Source organism: Emys orbicularis, chromosome 1 (assembly GCF_028017835.1).
Source record: "Emys orbicularis isolate rEmyOrb1 chromosome 1, rEmyOrb1.hap1, whole genome shotgun sequence".
Lineage (NCBI taxonomy): Eukaryota > Metazoa > Chordata > Testudines > Emydidae > Emys > Emys orbicularis.
In genome coordinates, this window is record NC_088683.1 from 124,514,168 (window position 1) to 124,530,367 (window position 16,200).

Genomic DNA, 16,200 nt, shown 5'->3' on the forward strand with positions numbered 1-16,200 from the left:
ACTTCACATTCATGCATTCTTTATTAATTCATCACACAACTAGGGGGATAACTGCCAAGGTAGCCTGGGAGGGGTAGGGGAGGAGGGAAGGAAAAGGACACACTACAGTTTAAAACTTTAACACTTATTGAAGGCCAGCCTTCTGATGCTCGGGCAATCATCAGGGGTGGAGTGACTGGGTGGCCGGAGGCCCCCCCACCGCGTTCTTGGGCGTCTGGGGGAGGAGGCTATGGAACTCGGGGAGGAGGGCTGTTGGTTACACAGGGGCTGTAGCGGCAGTCTCTGCTCCTGCTGCCTTTCCTGCAGCTCAACCATACACTGGAGCATATCAGTTTGATGCTCCAGCAGCCGGAGCATCGACTCTTGCCTTCTGTCAGCAAGCTGACGCCACCTATCCTCTTCAGCCCGCCACTTGCTCTCTTCAGCCCGCGATTCAGCCCACCACCTCTCCTCTCATTCATATTGTGCTTTTTTGCACTCTGACATTGACTGCCTCCACGCATTCTGCTGTCCTCTGTCAGCGTGGGAGGACATCTGGAGCTCCGAGAACATATCATCCCGAGTCCGCCATTTTCTCCTTCTAATCTTCACTAGCCTCTGTGAAGGAGAAACATTTGCAGCTGGTGGAGGAGAAGGGAGAGGTGGTTAAAAAAGACACATTTTAGAGAACAATGGGTACACTCTTTCACGTTAAATTTTGCTGTTCACATTACACAGCACATGTGCTTTCGTTACAAGGTCGCATTTTTCGTCTTATGTTGAGGACCTGCCGGTTTGGTGTGAGAGATCACTCACGCAGTGCCAGGCAACAGATTTCGGCTTGCAGGCAGCCATGGTAAGCCACAGTCTTTTGGCTTTTTTAACCTTCTTAACATGTGGGAACAGTTTCAAACAGTAGCGCCCTCATTTCCCATACCAAGCACCCGTTGGGTTGGCCATTTAAAATGGGTTTGCAATGTAAAAGGAGGGGCTGCGGGTTTCCAGGTTAACATGCAGCACAAACCCAACTACCCCCCCGCCACACCCAATTCTCTGGGATGATCACTTCACCCCTCCCCCCTACCGCGTGGCTAACAGCGGGGAACATTTCTGTTCAGCCGAGCAGGAACGGGCACCTCTGAATGTCCCCTTAATAAAATCACCACATTTCAACCAGGTGACCGTGAATGATATCACTCTCCTGAGGATAACAAAGGGAGATAAGGAATGGATGTTGTCTGCATGCCAGCAAACACCGGGACCATACGCTGCCATGCTTTGTTATGCAATGATTCCAGACTACGTGCTACTGGCCTGGCGTGGTAAAGTGTCCTACCATGGCGGATGGGATAAGGCAGCCCTCCCCAGAAACCTTTTGCAAAGGTTTGGGAGTACATGAAGGAGAGCTTTCTGGAGATGTCCCTGGAGGATTTCCACTCCATCCCCATACACGTTAACAGACTTTTCCAGTAGCTGTACTGGCCGCGATTGCCAGGGCAAATTAATCATTAATCATTAAACACACTTGCTTTTAAACCATGTGTAATATTTACAAAGATACACTCACCAGAGGTCCCTTGTGTGCCCTCAGGGTCTGGGACACACCTTGGGTGAGTTCGAGGGTTACTGGTTCCAGGTCCAGGGTGATAAACATATCCTGGCTGTTGGGGAAACCGGTTTCTCCGCTTCCTTGCTGTGAGCTATCTTCATTGTCTTCATCATCATCTTCCTCGTACCCCAAACCCACTTCCCTGTTGCGTGATTCTCCATTGATGGAGTCAAAGCACACGGTTGGGGTAGTGGTGGCTGCACCCCCTAGCATGGCATGCAGCTCCGCGTAGAAGCAGCATGTTTGCGGCTCTGCCCCGGACCTTCCGTTTGCCTCTCTGGCTTTGTGGTAGGCTTGCCTTAGCTCCTTAATTTTCACGCGGCATTGCTGTGCGTCCCTGTTATGGCCTTTGAGACTTTTTCTAATATTTTGCCATTTCGTTTACTGCTACGGAGTTCAGCTAGCACTGATTCATCTCCCCATATGGCGAGCAGATCCCGTACCTCCCGTTCTGTCCATGCTGGAGCTCTTTTGCGATCCTGGGACTCCATCATGGTTACCTGTGCTGATGAGCTCTGCGTGGTCCCCTGTGCCCTCCACGCTGGGCAAACAGGAAATGAAATTCAAAAGTTCGCGGGGCTTTTCCTGTCTACCTGGTCAGTGCATCTGAGTTGAGAGTGCTGTCCAGAGCGGTCACAATGAAGCACTGTGGGATAGCTCCCGGAGGCCAATAACGTCGAATTCCGTCCACACTACCCCAAATCCGACCCGCAAAGGCCAATTTTAGTGCTAATCCCCTCATCAGAGGTGGAGTAAAGAAACCGGTTTAAAGGGCCCTTTAAGTCGAAAAAAAGGGCTTCGTCGTGTGGACATGTCCAGGCTTAATTCGATTTAACGCTGCTAAATTCGACCTAAACTCGTAGTGTAGACCAGGCCTTGGAGCACTGGGGAAGTTCCAGAAGATTGGAAGAAAGCTAATGTTGTGCCAGTTTTTAAAAAGGGTAAATGGGATGACCCAGGTAATTATGGGTCTGTCAGTCAGACATTGATCCTGGGCAAGATAATGAGCTAGCTGATATGGGATTCAGTTACTAACTAGAACTAAAGGAGGGTAATATAATTACTGCAAATAAACATCGGTTTATAGAAAATAGATCCTGGCACACTAACTTGATAACTTTTTTTGATGAGATTACAAGTTTGATTGATAAAAGTAATAGTGTTAATGTAATATACTTAGACTTCTGTAAGGCATTTGACTTGGTATCATATAACAATTTGATTAAAAAACTAAAATTAACATGGCACACATTAAATGGATTAAAAGCTAGTTAACTGATGGGTCAAAATAAAACTTTAAACGTGGAACCATCATTGAGTATGGCTGTTTCCGGTGGGGGTCCTGAAGAGATCGTTTTTTGGCCCTACGCTATTTAACATTTTTATCAGTGACCAGGAAGAAAACATAAAATCATCGCTGATGAAGTTTGCAGATGACACAAAAACTGGGGGGGGTGGAAAATAATGAAGTGGACAGGTCACTAATACAGAGCAATCTGGATCGCTTGATAAATCAGGTACAAGCAAACAGTGTGTGTTTTAATACAGCTAAATGTAAATGTTGGAACAAAGAATGTAGACCATACTTTCAGGATGTGAGACTCTATCCTTGGAAGCAGAGACTCTGAAGAGATTTGGGGGTTGTAGTGGATAATCAGCTGAACATGAGCTGAACAGTGTAACAATGTGGCCAAAAGAGCTAATGCCATCTTGGGATGCATAAACACAGGATTCTTGAGTAGGAATAGAGAGGTTATTTTACCTCTGTATTTGGCACTGGTGCAACTTCTGCTGGAATAGTAGTTCTGGTTCTGCCCACAATTCAAAAAGGATGTTGACAAATTGGAGAGGGTTCAGAGAAAATACAGGAGACTGATTAAAGGATTAGAAAACACGCCTTATAGTGGTAGACTCAATCTATTTAGTTTAACAAAGAGAAGTATAAGGAGTGCCTTGATTACAGTCTATAAATACCTACGTGGGGAACAAATATTTAATGATGAGCTCTTCAATCCAGCAGAGGCAGGTATAACACGAGCCAATGGCTGGAGGTTGAAGCTAGACAAATTCAGACTGGAAATAAGGTATAATTTTTAACAATGAGAGTAATTAACCATGGGAACAGTTTAGAAAAATTCATGGTGGATTCTCCATTACATACAATTTTTGAATTAAGATTGGAATTACTTTGGGGAAGTTCTATGGCCTGGGTCATACCGGAGGTCAGTGTCAATGATCATAATGGTCCCTTCTGGCCTTAGACTCTATGAATCTAGAGTATCCATTTAACCACACCTCCTTTTGTCACACTGTTGGGTTCCTATTACAGAAATCTCTGATCTGCCATACAGAATAAGATACTGGATTTTTTCGCTTATAAGTTAGGCAGTCCAAAATAAGCATGGTCATCACAGTGAAATGTTTCTATAGTATATTTAGTTACTCATGGGTGAGAGTATCTGTTAAGGTGTCTTCTAACATCCTGTTATGAATTTTACAATTTATCCTGTTTTACATTATACAAAGTTTAGCATGGACTGAGGCCCATTACAGAAACAGAAATATAATAATAATAACTAGTAGCCATCTAGCACTTTACCTCAAATGGAATGTAAAAGCCTACTGAAACACTGATTTAACAGTCTGTATTGCAGTCCATTTGGCATGATGATTTTGCACCATAAATGAATCACTTTGCAAGAAAATGATCAGCAGTGACTAGCTGATGCCGTAAAATTTTAATGTTAAAGTTGCAGCTGTAGATGGGGGGGTTGTCATTCAGACAGTTGCCAAATGTTCATTTTGTGGGCTCCCTTAGCAAATATGGCTGGGCATAGCAGTCCTCCTAGTTCAAGCTTACGTGTATACTAATTTTTCTCATTTGTTTGTAGGTCTTATCAACATTCCTGCTGTGGCCTTTGGGATATTCTCAGGAGGACTGATCATGAAAAAATTCCGGATTAATGTTTTGGGGGCTGCAAAGCTATCCTTGGGATCATCCTTCTTTGGTTACCTCTTGCTACTTTCATTATTTGCAATGGGCTGTGAGAACTCAGACGTGGCAGGACTGACTGTGTCTTATGAAGGGTATGTTGGAAAGCGCAATGTTGAGTGCAAAGTTCCATTTTAAAGCAACCTGCTTCCTCAAAGTATTCCACATATTCCGTGAATATACTCACCAGGGATCTAATCCAAAGAATCCCAAATCTTTCCATTGACTTCAGCGGGATTTGGAGCAAAGCCCAGAATCCCTCTGTAATTGTTTTTAGCGCCCAAGCCCTTATTCTTCTCTATGCAGGTTATTCCTGTGTAGATGAATCGAAATTCATGGCATTTCCTGTGAGTTCTCTGATTGGGGAGTGGAGCTGTGCTGCTCCTCACAAAAAGCCCTTTTAATCCACAGATCCCTGGAGAGCTGAAGAGCTCAACAAGCCAAGAGGCATCCGTATCGGTGTTCCTTGCCTCTGTGTGCTGCTGAATACCCCTGGACTCTCTAACGCTCTCTGGACATGCCTGCTGTAGGGCTCCCCCTAGCAGGACCACTGTAGAAAACCCTTCAAGGTGGAGATTTAAACTGCAGAGGGTGAAATAGTGCAGGTTACTCGACACTCTGAGTGAAATCCTGACCCCACTGAAGTAAATGGAAGTTTTGCCATTGACTTCAATGGGGCCAAGATCTCATACTCTGCAGTAATCTATACCAGTTTCCCCAACAGATTTTGATAGATGAATCCAATTGAACTTGACTAGTTGTCACTCCCATGAAACTCTGCTGATTCCCCACCTCCGAGAGCCCCCTCATGGGACAAAGATGGAAAGGGTCAGCACAGTACGAGGAAGTGGTTGCATTCCCACTTTTCACACTATTGCAGCTGAGATCTGCAGGCACAAGCTTCCTTAGGCTTGCGGCAGCAGAGGTGACCCCAGGGACTTTCTGGATGGGCTTTCTGTGCTTGCTTCTGCAGCCACTCCATGAGTGATGCTCCCATTGAGGTCAAAGGAAGGTCTGTAGATCGAGTGACTGCAGGGTCAGGTCCCCAACTTAGATCAATCCATCTGTGATCACTTTCTCACCTCTTTTTCAATAGCTTTTCGGTAGGGATGATTTTTTCCCCTTTGCCATCAGAGTGACCAATGTTCTGAGCATTTGGGTCCAATTTTGTTTAATTGAATTGTGCCCCAGATGTTTCAGATGAATATTTTAGAAAATAAAAACAATATATCAGTAGATACACATTGTTAAAAACACTAGTTAACAATGCCCCTTTAATAAAACATATGCTGTATTTTAATAGGCATGTCATATTGTAGAATACTGTTTGATTGCAGAGAGGAAACATTTGTAAAGGGAAGTGGAAATAAAATATTTCAGTAGACTAAAGATTTAAGGCTACACTCAGGTGCATCTTGCTGAAAATATAGCCCATGGTTTGAAGACATTTCTACTTAAAGCTGCTGAGAAACTGCATTTCATTTTGTTTCTGAGGTTTGTTTTGGTTTTTGTCAGAACGAAACAGGTCTCTAGCTATGAAGAAACCCTCTTTTCTGAGTGCAATTCGGGATGCATATGTTCAAAAAATGAATGGGATCCTATATGTGGGGAAAATGGAATCACCTACGTGTCGGCGTGTCTTGCTGGTTGCAAAACATCCAATGGAAGTGGAAAAACCTCTGTAAGAAACTTTTCTATCATCATTTATGATGCTTTGGTCTGTCTTAGCCTAGCTAACTCTGTTATGGCAAATGAATTGCAATTCTTTTAAAAGTAGGGATCTATGAGTTTCCTTAAGTTCCTTGGTTTTCGGCAATGTGCTACAGAAGATAAGAACTTTCTAGGGTGCGCTTTTTTGTTTTCATGGAAAATGTTCTGCTTTTCATAAAATGAAACATGAACATTGAAAATGTAATGGTATTTGGAAAAAAAATTGTTTTTTAGTTGTCAAAACCATCATTAGTTTGGGGGTTTTAAACAAAAACCTGAAATATTTTGTCAATAATTGGATATTTCTTTGGAAATTTCTCTTTCAAGAAAAAAGACTTTTTTAAAACAAAAAACATAACTTCTCAACAGAAGATTTTTGACCAACTCTAATTTTGGATTGGACACAGAGATTTTGACTGTCCAAGGGTCTGGAAAAATACAGTAAACAATATTGTAACATTTTAGGTGGTCATTTTCCCCTTACTCCTCTGCTATACATAGCATCTCAATAAACATACACTTTTACCTGCTATATTCCAGGTGTTTTATAATTGCAGCTGTGTGGGAATTACAGCGTCTCCATCAAGAAGCTCCTCAGCGGTGATGGGAGCATGTCAAAAAGGAAATGAATGTCCAAAAATGTTTCTGTATTTTCTGGTAATATCAGTCATCACTTCATATACTTTGTCAATAGGTGGTACACCTGGATACATATTACTTCTAAGGTAAATAGAGATAATTCCTTTTATTGGCAAATGTTTTCAAGGTGATTTGATATTAAAATCCATTTTCTGTCTTCATTCATAATACTGGGTGTCCTTTTCGACTAGTCTTAAAGGCAGTGGAAAGAGGATTTCAGAAGGTTTTTTAACCATTAAAAAGCTTCCTGACGAAATTATGTATAGCAATATAAATGCTACCACTTAAGCTACATTGTGCTTCTGATTAGATGATACAAATAGCTTCATATCTAGGTTTATCATCAGCTTACATATGCTCACTTTGTTATAAAAAATAATACTCTGGGCCTGATTCTCATTTACACCTGATTCTCATTCTCATTAAGGCCACTTCTTATAGCTCTGATAGTGGAAACTTACATAACTTTAAATGCCCTTTAAACTGCAAGAATGGTGGCAAATGATCTTAGAGTATCAGAGAATCAAGCCGTGTGTGTACGCATAGTCAGTCAAATTTTCATAGGTACTGAATATCCAAAAATGCCATTGATTTAAGTGTGTGTGTGTGTGTGTGTGTGTGTGTGTGTGTATTAAATAATTACAAAAGAACCTAGAGACAGACTAAAACCAAACCAGAAGCTGAAAATTCACTCAGATCCTCCCCTTAGGATTCATGCCAAATTAGTAATTCCATATTATCAGTTAAAAATCTTGTATGCAACATAACAAAAGTAGAATTTAGCTGAGATTTTTTTTCTATTGTATCAATAACTGCCTTTCACAGAGACAGTCACATGTAATAGTGGACCAGTGGCACCATAACTTATCCAGTACTGAATAGAGGCTTGCAAGCTAATTTTCAGAAAATATATAGGGGATATAATATGATCTATGTATAATCTTGATTTGTTCAGCTTCAGTCTGCTCTCTCTGACTTCCAAGAACCTATGTTTTCGGCATCAGCCTCACTGCCTCTTGAAAAGCTTTCCTCCTCAGTTCCTTTGGCCAGACTCCCTTCAGCTTCCCTTGCCTAGCTTCCAAAATGCAAAAAATAACATCTAGGTAACTGAGAGTGTGGAGGTTGTATTTCAAATTGTCCCAACTTTTGAAAGAACTCATTTGACATATACCCTTTCTCACTGCAAGAGTTTAAGTATCATCCTGGACAGACAGTGCTAAAGCTGGAAATACTCTGACTATCGGGCTTTATGCAAAAATGCCACCATGAGATACTGAAGTAACATAATTTCAAGTGTGATTCCAGCATAATCACAGATATACACCTCTGACCCGATATAACGATGTCCTCAGGAGCCAAAAAATCTTACCGCATTATAGGTGAAACCGCGTTATATCGAACTTGCTTTGATCCACCGGTATTTTTCAATTCACCTCATACATGTACTGTAGTGCATTCTCTTTATCATGAAAGTTGAACTTACAAATGTAGAATATCTATAAAAAATAACTGCTCTGAAAAATAAAACAATGTAAAACTTTAGAGCCTACAAGTCCATCCAGTCCTACTTCAGCCAATCGCTCAGACAAACAAACTTGGTTACAATTTGTAGGAGATAATGCTGCCCGCTTCTTGTTTACAATGTCACCTGAAAGTGAGAACAGGTGTTTGCATGGCACTGTTGTAGCCGGCGTCGCAAGATATTTACGTGCCAGATGCGCTGAAGATTCATATGTCCCTTCATGCTTCAACTACCATTCCATAGGACATGCGTCCATGCTGATGACGGGTTCTGCTCGATAACAATCCAAAGGAGACCGATGCAGGTTCATCATCTGAGTCAGATGCCACCAGCAGAAGGTTGATTTTCTTTTTTGGTGGCTTGGGTTCTGTAGTTTCTGCTCCTTTAAGACTTCCGAAAGCATGGTCTACATCTCATCCCTCTCAGATTTTGGAAGGCATTTCTGATTTTTAAACCTTGGGTCAAGTGCTGTAGCTATTTTTAGAAATCTCACATTGGTATCTTCTTTGCGTTTTGTCAAATCTGCTGTGAAAGTGTTCTTAAAACAAACATGTGCTGGGTCATCATCCGAGACTGCTATAACATGAAATATACGCAGAATGCGGGTAAAACAGAGCAGGAGACATACAATTCTCCGCCTCAAGGAGTACAGTCACAAATTTATTTGACGCATTATTTTTTTAACAAGCATCTTCAGCATGGAAGCATGTCCTCTGGAATGGTGGCTGAAGCATGAAGGTGCATATGAATGTTTAGCATATCTCGAATGTAAATACCTTGCAACGCCAGCTACGAAAGTGCCATGCGAACACTTGTTCTCACTTTTAGGTGACATTGTAAATAAGAAGCAGGAAGCAGCATCTCCTGTAAATGTTATCAAACTTGTTTGTCTTAGCAATTAGCTGAACAAGAAGTAGGACTAAGTGGACTTGTAGGCTCTAAAGTTTTACATTGTTTTGTTTTTGAGAGCAGTTATGTAACAAAAAAAATTTACATTTGTAAGTTACACTTTCACGATAAAGAGATTGCACTACAGTACTTGTATGAGGTGAATTGAAAAATACTATTTCTTTTGTTTTTTTACAGTGCAAATACTTGTAATCAAAAATAAATATAAAGTGAGCACTGTACACGTTGTATTCTGCATTGTAATTGAAATCAATATATTTGAAAATATACAAAACATCCAAAAAATTTAAATAAATGGTATTCCATTATTACTTAACAACTTGATTAATTTTTTTAATCGCATGACAGCCCTACTTGAAATGTATTGATGATTTCAGGTTCAATGTCACTAAGACCCTGTCTATTCTTGTTTTGTTTGTTTGCACCAGTTTTGTTTCAAACCAGGGTAAGCTGCACCAGTACAAGCCCCTTCTTCCAGCAGGACAGCACATCTAAGAGGGGAGCAACATCAACTGCAAAAAATTCCCAGTACAGAATGAGCAGTGGTCATTGTTGGAATGAGTGTAGAAAATATAAAAGCTCAGCGTAATAAATTATTAAGCCACCATTTAAATTTTCAACTCAAAGGCATCTATATTTCTATCTGAAGAAATATTTAGGGAGGATAGAACTCCTTCTGTCAAAGTCAGTTGAAGTTGCCTGGACTCCACACACCTAGACATTTGCTACCATGTGATTTTTCCGTTTTCAATTATCTATATGGAACAGTTTTGAAATGCTTTCAGCAATAATCGCAAATTTTAAAAAACACTTTTCATGACATAAATCAGAAGATAAAACTATATGCAAAACTTTGCATATAATTTGCAAACAGAAAAAGAGACTACATTTATTTTAAAAAATTCAGTTAATTTAGTTAATTTACTGGGGCCAGATTCTGATGCCCTCACTCTGTGAGTAATCCCATTGAAACCAATGGGACTAATTGCAAACTACTCAACATGAGTAAGGGCATCAGAATCTGGCCCCTAGAAAATTAACAAAATGAATCCATTTTATAAAATAAATCAGTTCATTTGTCTGTTCGTGAATCATCTCCAAACATATTTGAAGTTGCTCATTATTGTGAAATCATTCAATGATTGGCTTTCCAAGAAAAATTTTATGAACAAAAAATGAGATTATGTTCACAGAATGCAAATATGTGCACTTTAGAAACAAAATTACTGCCCAAGTGAATTTGCAGTTTTCATTCAAGCAACCATTTGCCAATGATTTTTTTTTTTTTTTTGGTGGCATTTTCAGCCAACTCTAACATTAAAAGTTGGTTCTGGTACTTGGTGCAAACTGGCAAAAATATGAAATGTGAGATCCAAATGTGGCATATGAATGCAGAAGCTAAATCTCTACAAGACTTTAAGATTTAGTGACATTTGCTTCAAGGGTTTACAGGATTAAAATCAGTGAAATGTGCTTATGCCCAGTGACTGATTCATTTATTGTAGTGTTCCTTTAAAGGTATTAGGCTAATTAGGATTGCCAAAGGACTTTGGAAACTACTGAAGTTATGTGACATTAATGAAATGCAGATGGGAGTAATTTAAGTAAAGGCATGCTATTAATAGAGAGCTATAAAGTGAAGAAGGGTCACCCTAAGTTGTCTCTGAATGGACTGGCTTTCAGTGCATGGGGAAATATAGCTTCTATCGAGGAGCTGATATACTAGTTCAGGGGTCGGCAACCTTTCAGAAGTGGTGTGCCGAGTCTTCATTTATTCACTCTAATTTAAAGTTTTGCGTGCCAGTAATACATTTTAACATTTTTAGAAGGACTCTTTCTATAAGTCTATAATATATAACTAACCTATTGTTGTATGTAAAGTAAATAAGGTTTTTAAAATGTTTAAGAAGCTTCATTTAAAATTAAATTAAAATGCAGAGCCCCCCCGGACAGGTGGCCAGGACCCGGGCAGTGTGAGTGCCACTGAAAACCAGCTTGTGTGCCGTCTTTGGCACGCGTGCCATAGGTTGCCTACCCCTGTACTAGTTAAACAAATGCTGTGATGAAATTTTCAGTCAAATTGGAGCAACTCCTTAATATAAGGAATAATTTAAATAAAGGAGAAATTTAAATATAAAGAAGCAGATTTCAGATACTAAATCTCTCTTTCTTGGTTTCCAGCATCTGAATGTATTAATTTTATTTGTAGATGGGGCCTGATTCACTAATTTCTTTGAACCTTTGTGTCATCATTTGCACTAGTACAAAGTGAGTGTAAAAATATTGAGATTATTCTGCTCTATTAACACGTTACACCTACTTTTGTACTGGTGTAAATGACTGCACAAGGGCGGGGCATTGGAGAATCAGGCCTATCAATGCGGTTGCTAAGAAGTTCTTTTGACTTTGGATACTTAGTTATGTTTTTGATGCAGGCCTCTTGTGTACTTTTGAGTGTTAGTTAAATAGATGGAGGGCCTGATTATCATTGACACTAAGGCTTCTTGACACTGCTGTGGCTGTGTACGGGGCCCTGAAAGTGGTCAGTCAGAGCCATGTCAATGAGGGGCTGTAGTATAAATGAGAATCTTCTGAAGAGGCTTTAAAATTCTTTTAAAATACCCTTTGAAAGGACGACTTCCTGGAATGTCTTTTCAAGACACTAAATTACTGTTTCTTGCAGTATGTCATTGCTGCCATCCTTAGATAATATTCTGGAAATGGTTTTGAGGAAAATAATGTGTCTTCATAGGTGACTTTCCCCATAGGTGTGGGGAACCCCTTGATTCCACAACCCTTGATTTCAGTGGAATTTGTGTGTACTCCTTAGCTCAGGAGGCACCCAGTACCTTGTAGGCTTAAACTCCAAAACATTATATTTATCCACAGTACAGATTTAGCTTCAGCCTTCTTATTGAGCTACTTACATATGCTTAACAGGATGGCCAAGACATTAATAAATTGTATTATTAACTACCGTTAACACAAGGAAATGCATGTATCAGGTAGAGCAAAGCACTTTGACATATGCCTAATTTTAAGCACATCAATAGTCCTATTGATTTCAGCGGGACTATTCGTATGCTTAAAGTTAAGCCTGTGCTTAAGGTCTTTGCTGGCCAGGGTCAGAATGTTTGTTTGTTTGCTATGTATGTAAGGGCATGGCCCTGCAGTCCTTGTGACTGCAAAACTCATTTACTTACATCAGAGCTATGTTCATATTACTAGCCATCACTGCATTGAGTCAGAAGGCTTTTGAAATGCTTGGCTGTGTGTTTGCAGAACTAGCTTTCCACAGATTGTGTGAGTAACTCCGAAAAGTTGTTCCAGTTTGAAGATACATTGCTGTCTTCTTAAAATTTCATATTGAATTTAGATGTTAAGAATTCCTAGGCCTGATTTTCACGCCAGCACATTAAATTCATGCCTGTTGTAGTGCCACTGTAATCAATGGCATTACCTCAAAGTAAAACTAGCATAATAGAGTGGAAAATCAAGGCCCTCCATTTGTAATTAATGTTTTATTTCACTTTAACAATCATTTCTCTTTTTTTTAGGTGCATTAAACCACAACTAAAATCTTTTGCGCTCGGTATTTATACCTTGGCAATAAGAGTTCTTGGTAAGTTTGGTTCTACACTTCATCTTATTTGGATACATTGTAGTACTGTTCTTATTAACTGCTTATGGCAGCAGTGACCTAGAATGTTGTCTAGAATTAACTTTAGCTGCCATATGCATATCAAATGGTAAAAATATGACAAATATTAGGAATAGGAGAACTGTGAGAGAATTTGTGTTTTGTGAAACCTGTAAAAAAATTCCATTTATTATCAAAATGTTAACAAGTACTGAAAGAATATGCAAAGACAACAAGGAAACAGCAGTATTATTTCTAGAGCTGTTGTTTTTCATACAACATTAAACCATATTTGAGTTTCCTCTCCCTGACCTAGTTATTCAGAGACACTATGGCGATTGTCATAGTATAATGACTAGAACAGAACAGAATAGAATAGGGCCTCTGTTTCTGCTCAGTCTTTACTCAGACATATTTTCATTGACTTCAGTGAGAATTTGCCTAAATACAGGCCACTGATGTCAAGGGCAGATTTAAAGTCTTTCTACTGGCTTCAATGGGCATTAGGGCTTGATCATATATCCTTTGCTCACATTAAACACCCACTAAAGTCAGTGGGAGAGTTAAGTGTGCAAGGAATGCAGGACCTGACTCCTTATTTAAGCAACTGATATGACTGGCTCACATCAGCCTAATATATATAATCAAGTTGTTATTATGAGTAGAGATTAATAAGACTGGAACTTTTCAGCTTGGAAAAGAGACGATTAAGGGGGGGGATATGCTAGAGGTCTATAAAATCATGATGGGTATGGAGAAAATAAATAAAGAAGTGTTATTTATTCCTTCTCATAACTCAAGAACTAGGGGTCACCAAATGAAATTAATAGGCAGCAGGTTTAAAACAAACAAAAGGAAGTATTACTTCACACAACACACAGTCAACCTGTGGAACTCTTTGCCAGAGGATGTTGTGAAGGCCAAGACTATAACAGGGTTCAGAAAAGAATTAGATAAGTTCATGGAGGATAGTCCATCAATGGCTATTAGCCAGGATGGGCAGGGATGGTGTTTCTAGCCTGTGTTTGCCAGAAGCTGGGAATGGGCGACAGACATGACGTGGATCTCTTGATGATTATGTGCTCTGTTCATTCCCTCTGAAGCACCTGGCATTGGCCACTGTTGGAGACAGGATACTGGGTGAGATGGACCTTTGGTATGACCCAGTGTGGCCATTCTTATGTTCTTATTATTGTGTATCATATTGTTAATAAATCTATAAAATTAATAATATTGTAATGCAAAAATCACATTAATGCTCTTTGTTTAATACTTACAGCAGGAGTCCCAGCCCCTGTGTATTTTGGAGTGTCAATAGACACCACATGCTTGAAATGGGGAAGCAAAAGGTGTGGGGGAAGAGGAGCGTGTAGACTATATGATTCTAATGCATTTAGGTAAGAGATTTGGTGAATTCATTCTTTCAGCTCACATATTTTAACTATGTTTACACACTGAGGACTAGAGCTGGTAGAAAATTATGGTCAAAACTTTTTTGGATGGACAGTTGGGTTTTTAATTAAACAAAAATTATCATGGAAGGTATCTGCTTTTCTTGAAAGCAAAACCCCAAAACCAGAAAAATGGGGGGTGGGGAAATGATGGAAAACCAAAAATATTTTGGTTTGGGGCTATTTGGGGCTGAAACTCTTCAGTTTGGGGCACTTTGTGACTGATATTTATTCAGTTCCCCCTCCTTTTTATAGAAAGTTTAAATTTTCTGCAGAAACATCTCTCCCCCCCACCCCAGTTTTTTCCCCCTACTAGCTCTAGTGCAGATCAGACTTTGGTAGCTAATTGCTGCTGCACATTGGGACAATACAGAGCTGGATCACAACAAGGCATTATGGTCAGGGAGCCACAAAAGCCGGTAACAAGGTGTGCTAGCTCTTTAAGGACCAGCCTAGGTTCAGTATAGTTACTGATTTCTTCCCAGGACAGAGACATTCTCAGAGATGTTCTAGGGAACAACATCTAGAGACTAGAACAGCAAGACATGCTGGGAAATGGGGTTGGCATATAATAGTCTCCTCTTTTCTGGTAAAAAAGAGACTTGGAGGAAGCAGGGCTGCTGGTAGATCTCACCACTGAGGAGACAAGAAGTTAGGTAAGGAGTAAGTCCCGTTTTGAATAGTCCTATGGAAAGAAATAGAAAGATTAGGAACCTGGCAGGACTCCATTTTCATTTGGGGACTCCAGGTGATTCTGTGACACAGTAACAAATAATTATAATAGTTCATAATTATTAATAATAAATGCCTGCATCACAGAAATGCCAGTCTTGTTGGTATCTCTGATGAAACTGCCAAGGTTTGAATTGACTGCTGAAGAGATGTAAACATTCCTCTCCCACTGAAGGACATTGGTAGGTTCAGTGTGTGGGAAGCTCATACTGCCACTGCCTATGCTGTACCTGATATATGGCTAAAACTCAGGGTGTTAAGCAAGCAGCTTGCATTAACACCATATTCATTCAGTTTTACCAATTTTATCGGAATTATAAATGACTCCCTTCTGCAGAGTTCTTTCAGATGTAACTGAGGCATTAATTGTGTATTACCTTTATGGAAGACTGATTGAGATTCTTCTTTTATAGATACATATATTTGGGATTAACCGTGGTCTTGGGCACCATGTCCGTTTTCTTGAGTATTGCGGTCCTTTTCGTCTTAAAGAAAAGGTATGTTCCACAAGATGAAAACATCGCAGCCAATGGAGGGAGAGGAATGGTCTCGGTGCAAAACAGAAAAGATAATTTTGTCAATAGCGACTATTTAATTCAGACAACCTACTGGCCAGAAAAGGAAACTCGACTTTAGGAAAATGGATTTTTTCAGGGGGATTTTGACCAGCAGGGGGAGTTCCATACAGAAATCCGTCATAAGTGAACATGTTTTAGTGGGTGGATGTAATTGAGCATCCATTTTGAAAATGTTCCCCTTTATGCAAGTTTGACTGTAAATACCAAAAATCTTCTTAGAATGTGTATAGGTCTGAAAATACAGTTCAACATTTGTCTTAAAAATATGGGGTGAAATTCACTCTTCTCCACACAAAGCCCAGGTAACAGACTCTTTGCAGGGAATTAAGTGGGCGTTCTGGAGGTGCCATTCACTTCTTAACCTGAAGGCAGGCAGTATGGCTGCCGCAGAGTTCCTCCTCAGCAACTCTTCTAGTTTTCAGTGTGAGGGGTAAGGGGT

General features: G+C 40.0%; 1 protein-coding gene across 2 annotated transcripts in view; it reads left to right on the top strand.

The window, feature by feature from the left end:
* The window catches only part of SLCO1C1 (solute carrier organic anion transporter family member 1C1), a 47,076-nt gene extending 31,257 nt beyond the window's left edge, over positions 1 to 15,819 (top strand). For both annotated transcript variants that reach the window (XM_065405220.1, XM_065405228.1), the window contains 6 exons: positions 4,480 to 4,675; positions 6,096 to 6,261; positions 6,831 to 7,015; positions 12,918 to 12,982; positions 14,280 to 14,397; positions 15,597 to 15,819. In XM_065405220.1, the coding sequence (XP_065261292.1) occupies positions 4,480 to 4,675; positions 6,096 to 6,261; positions 6,831 to 7,015; positions 12,918 to 12,982; positions 14,280 to 14,397; positions 15,597 to 15,819 (953 nt within the window). The remainder of the gene's footprint in view (positions 1 to 4,479; positions 4,676 to 6,095; positions 6,262 to 6,830; positions 7,016 to 12,917; positions 12,983 to 14,279; positions 14,398 to 15,596) is intronic.
* The last annotated feature ends 381 nt before the right edge of the window (positions 15,820 to 16,200 follow it).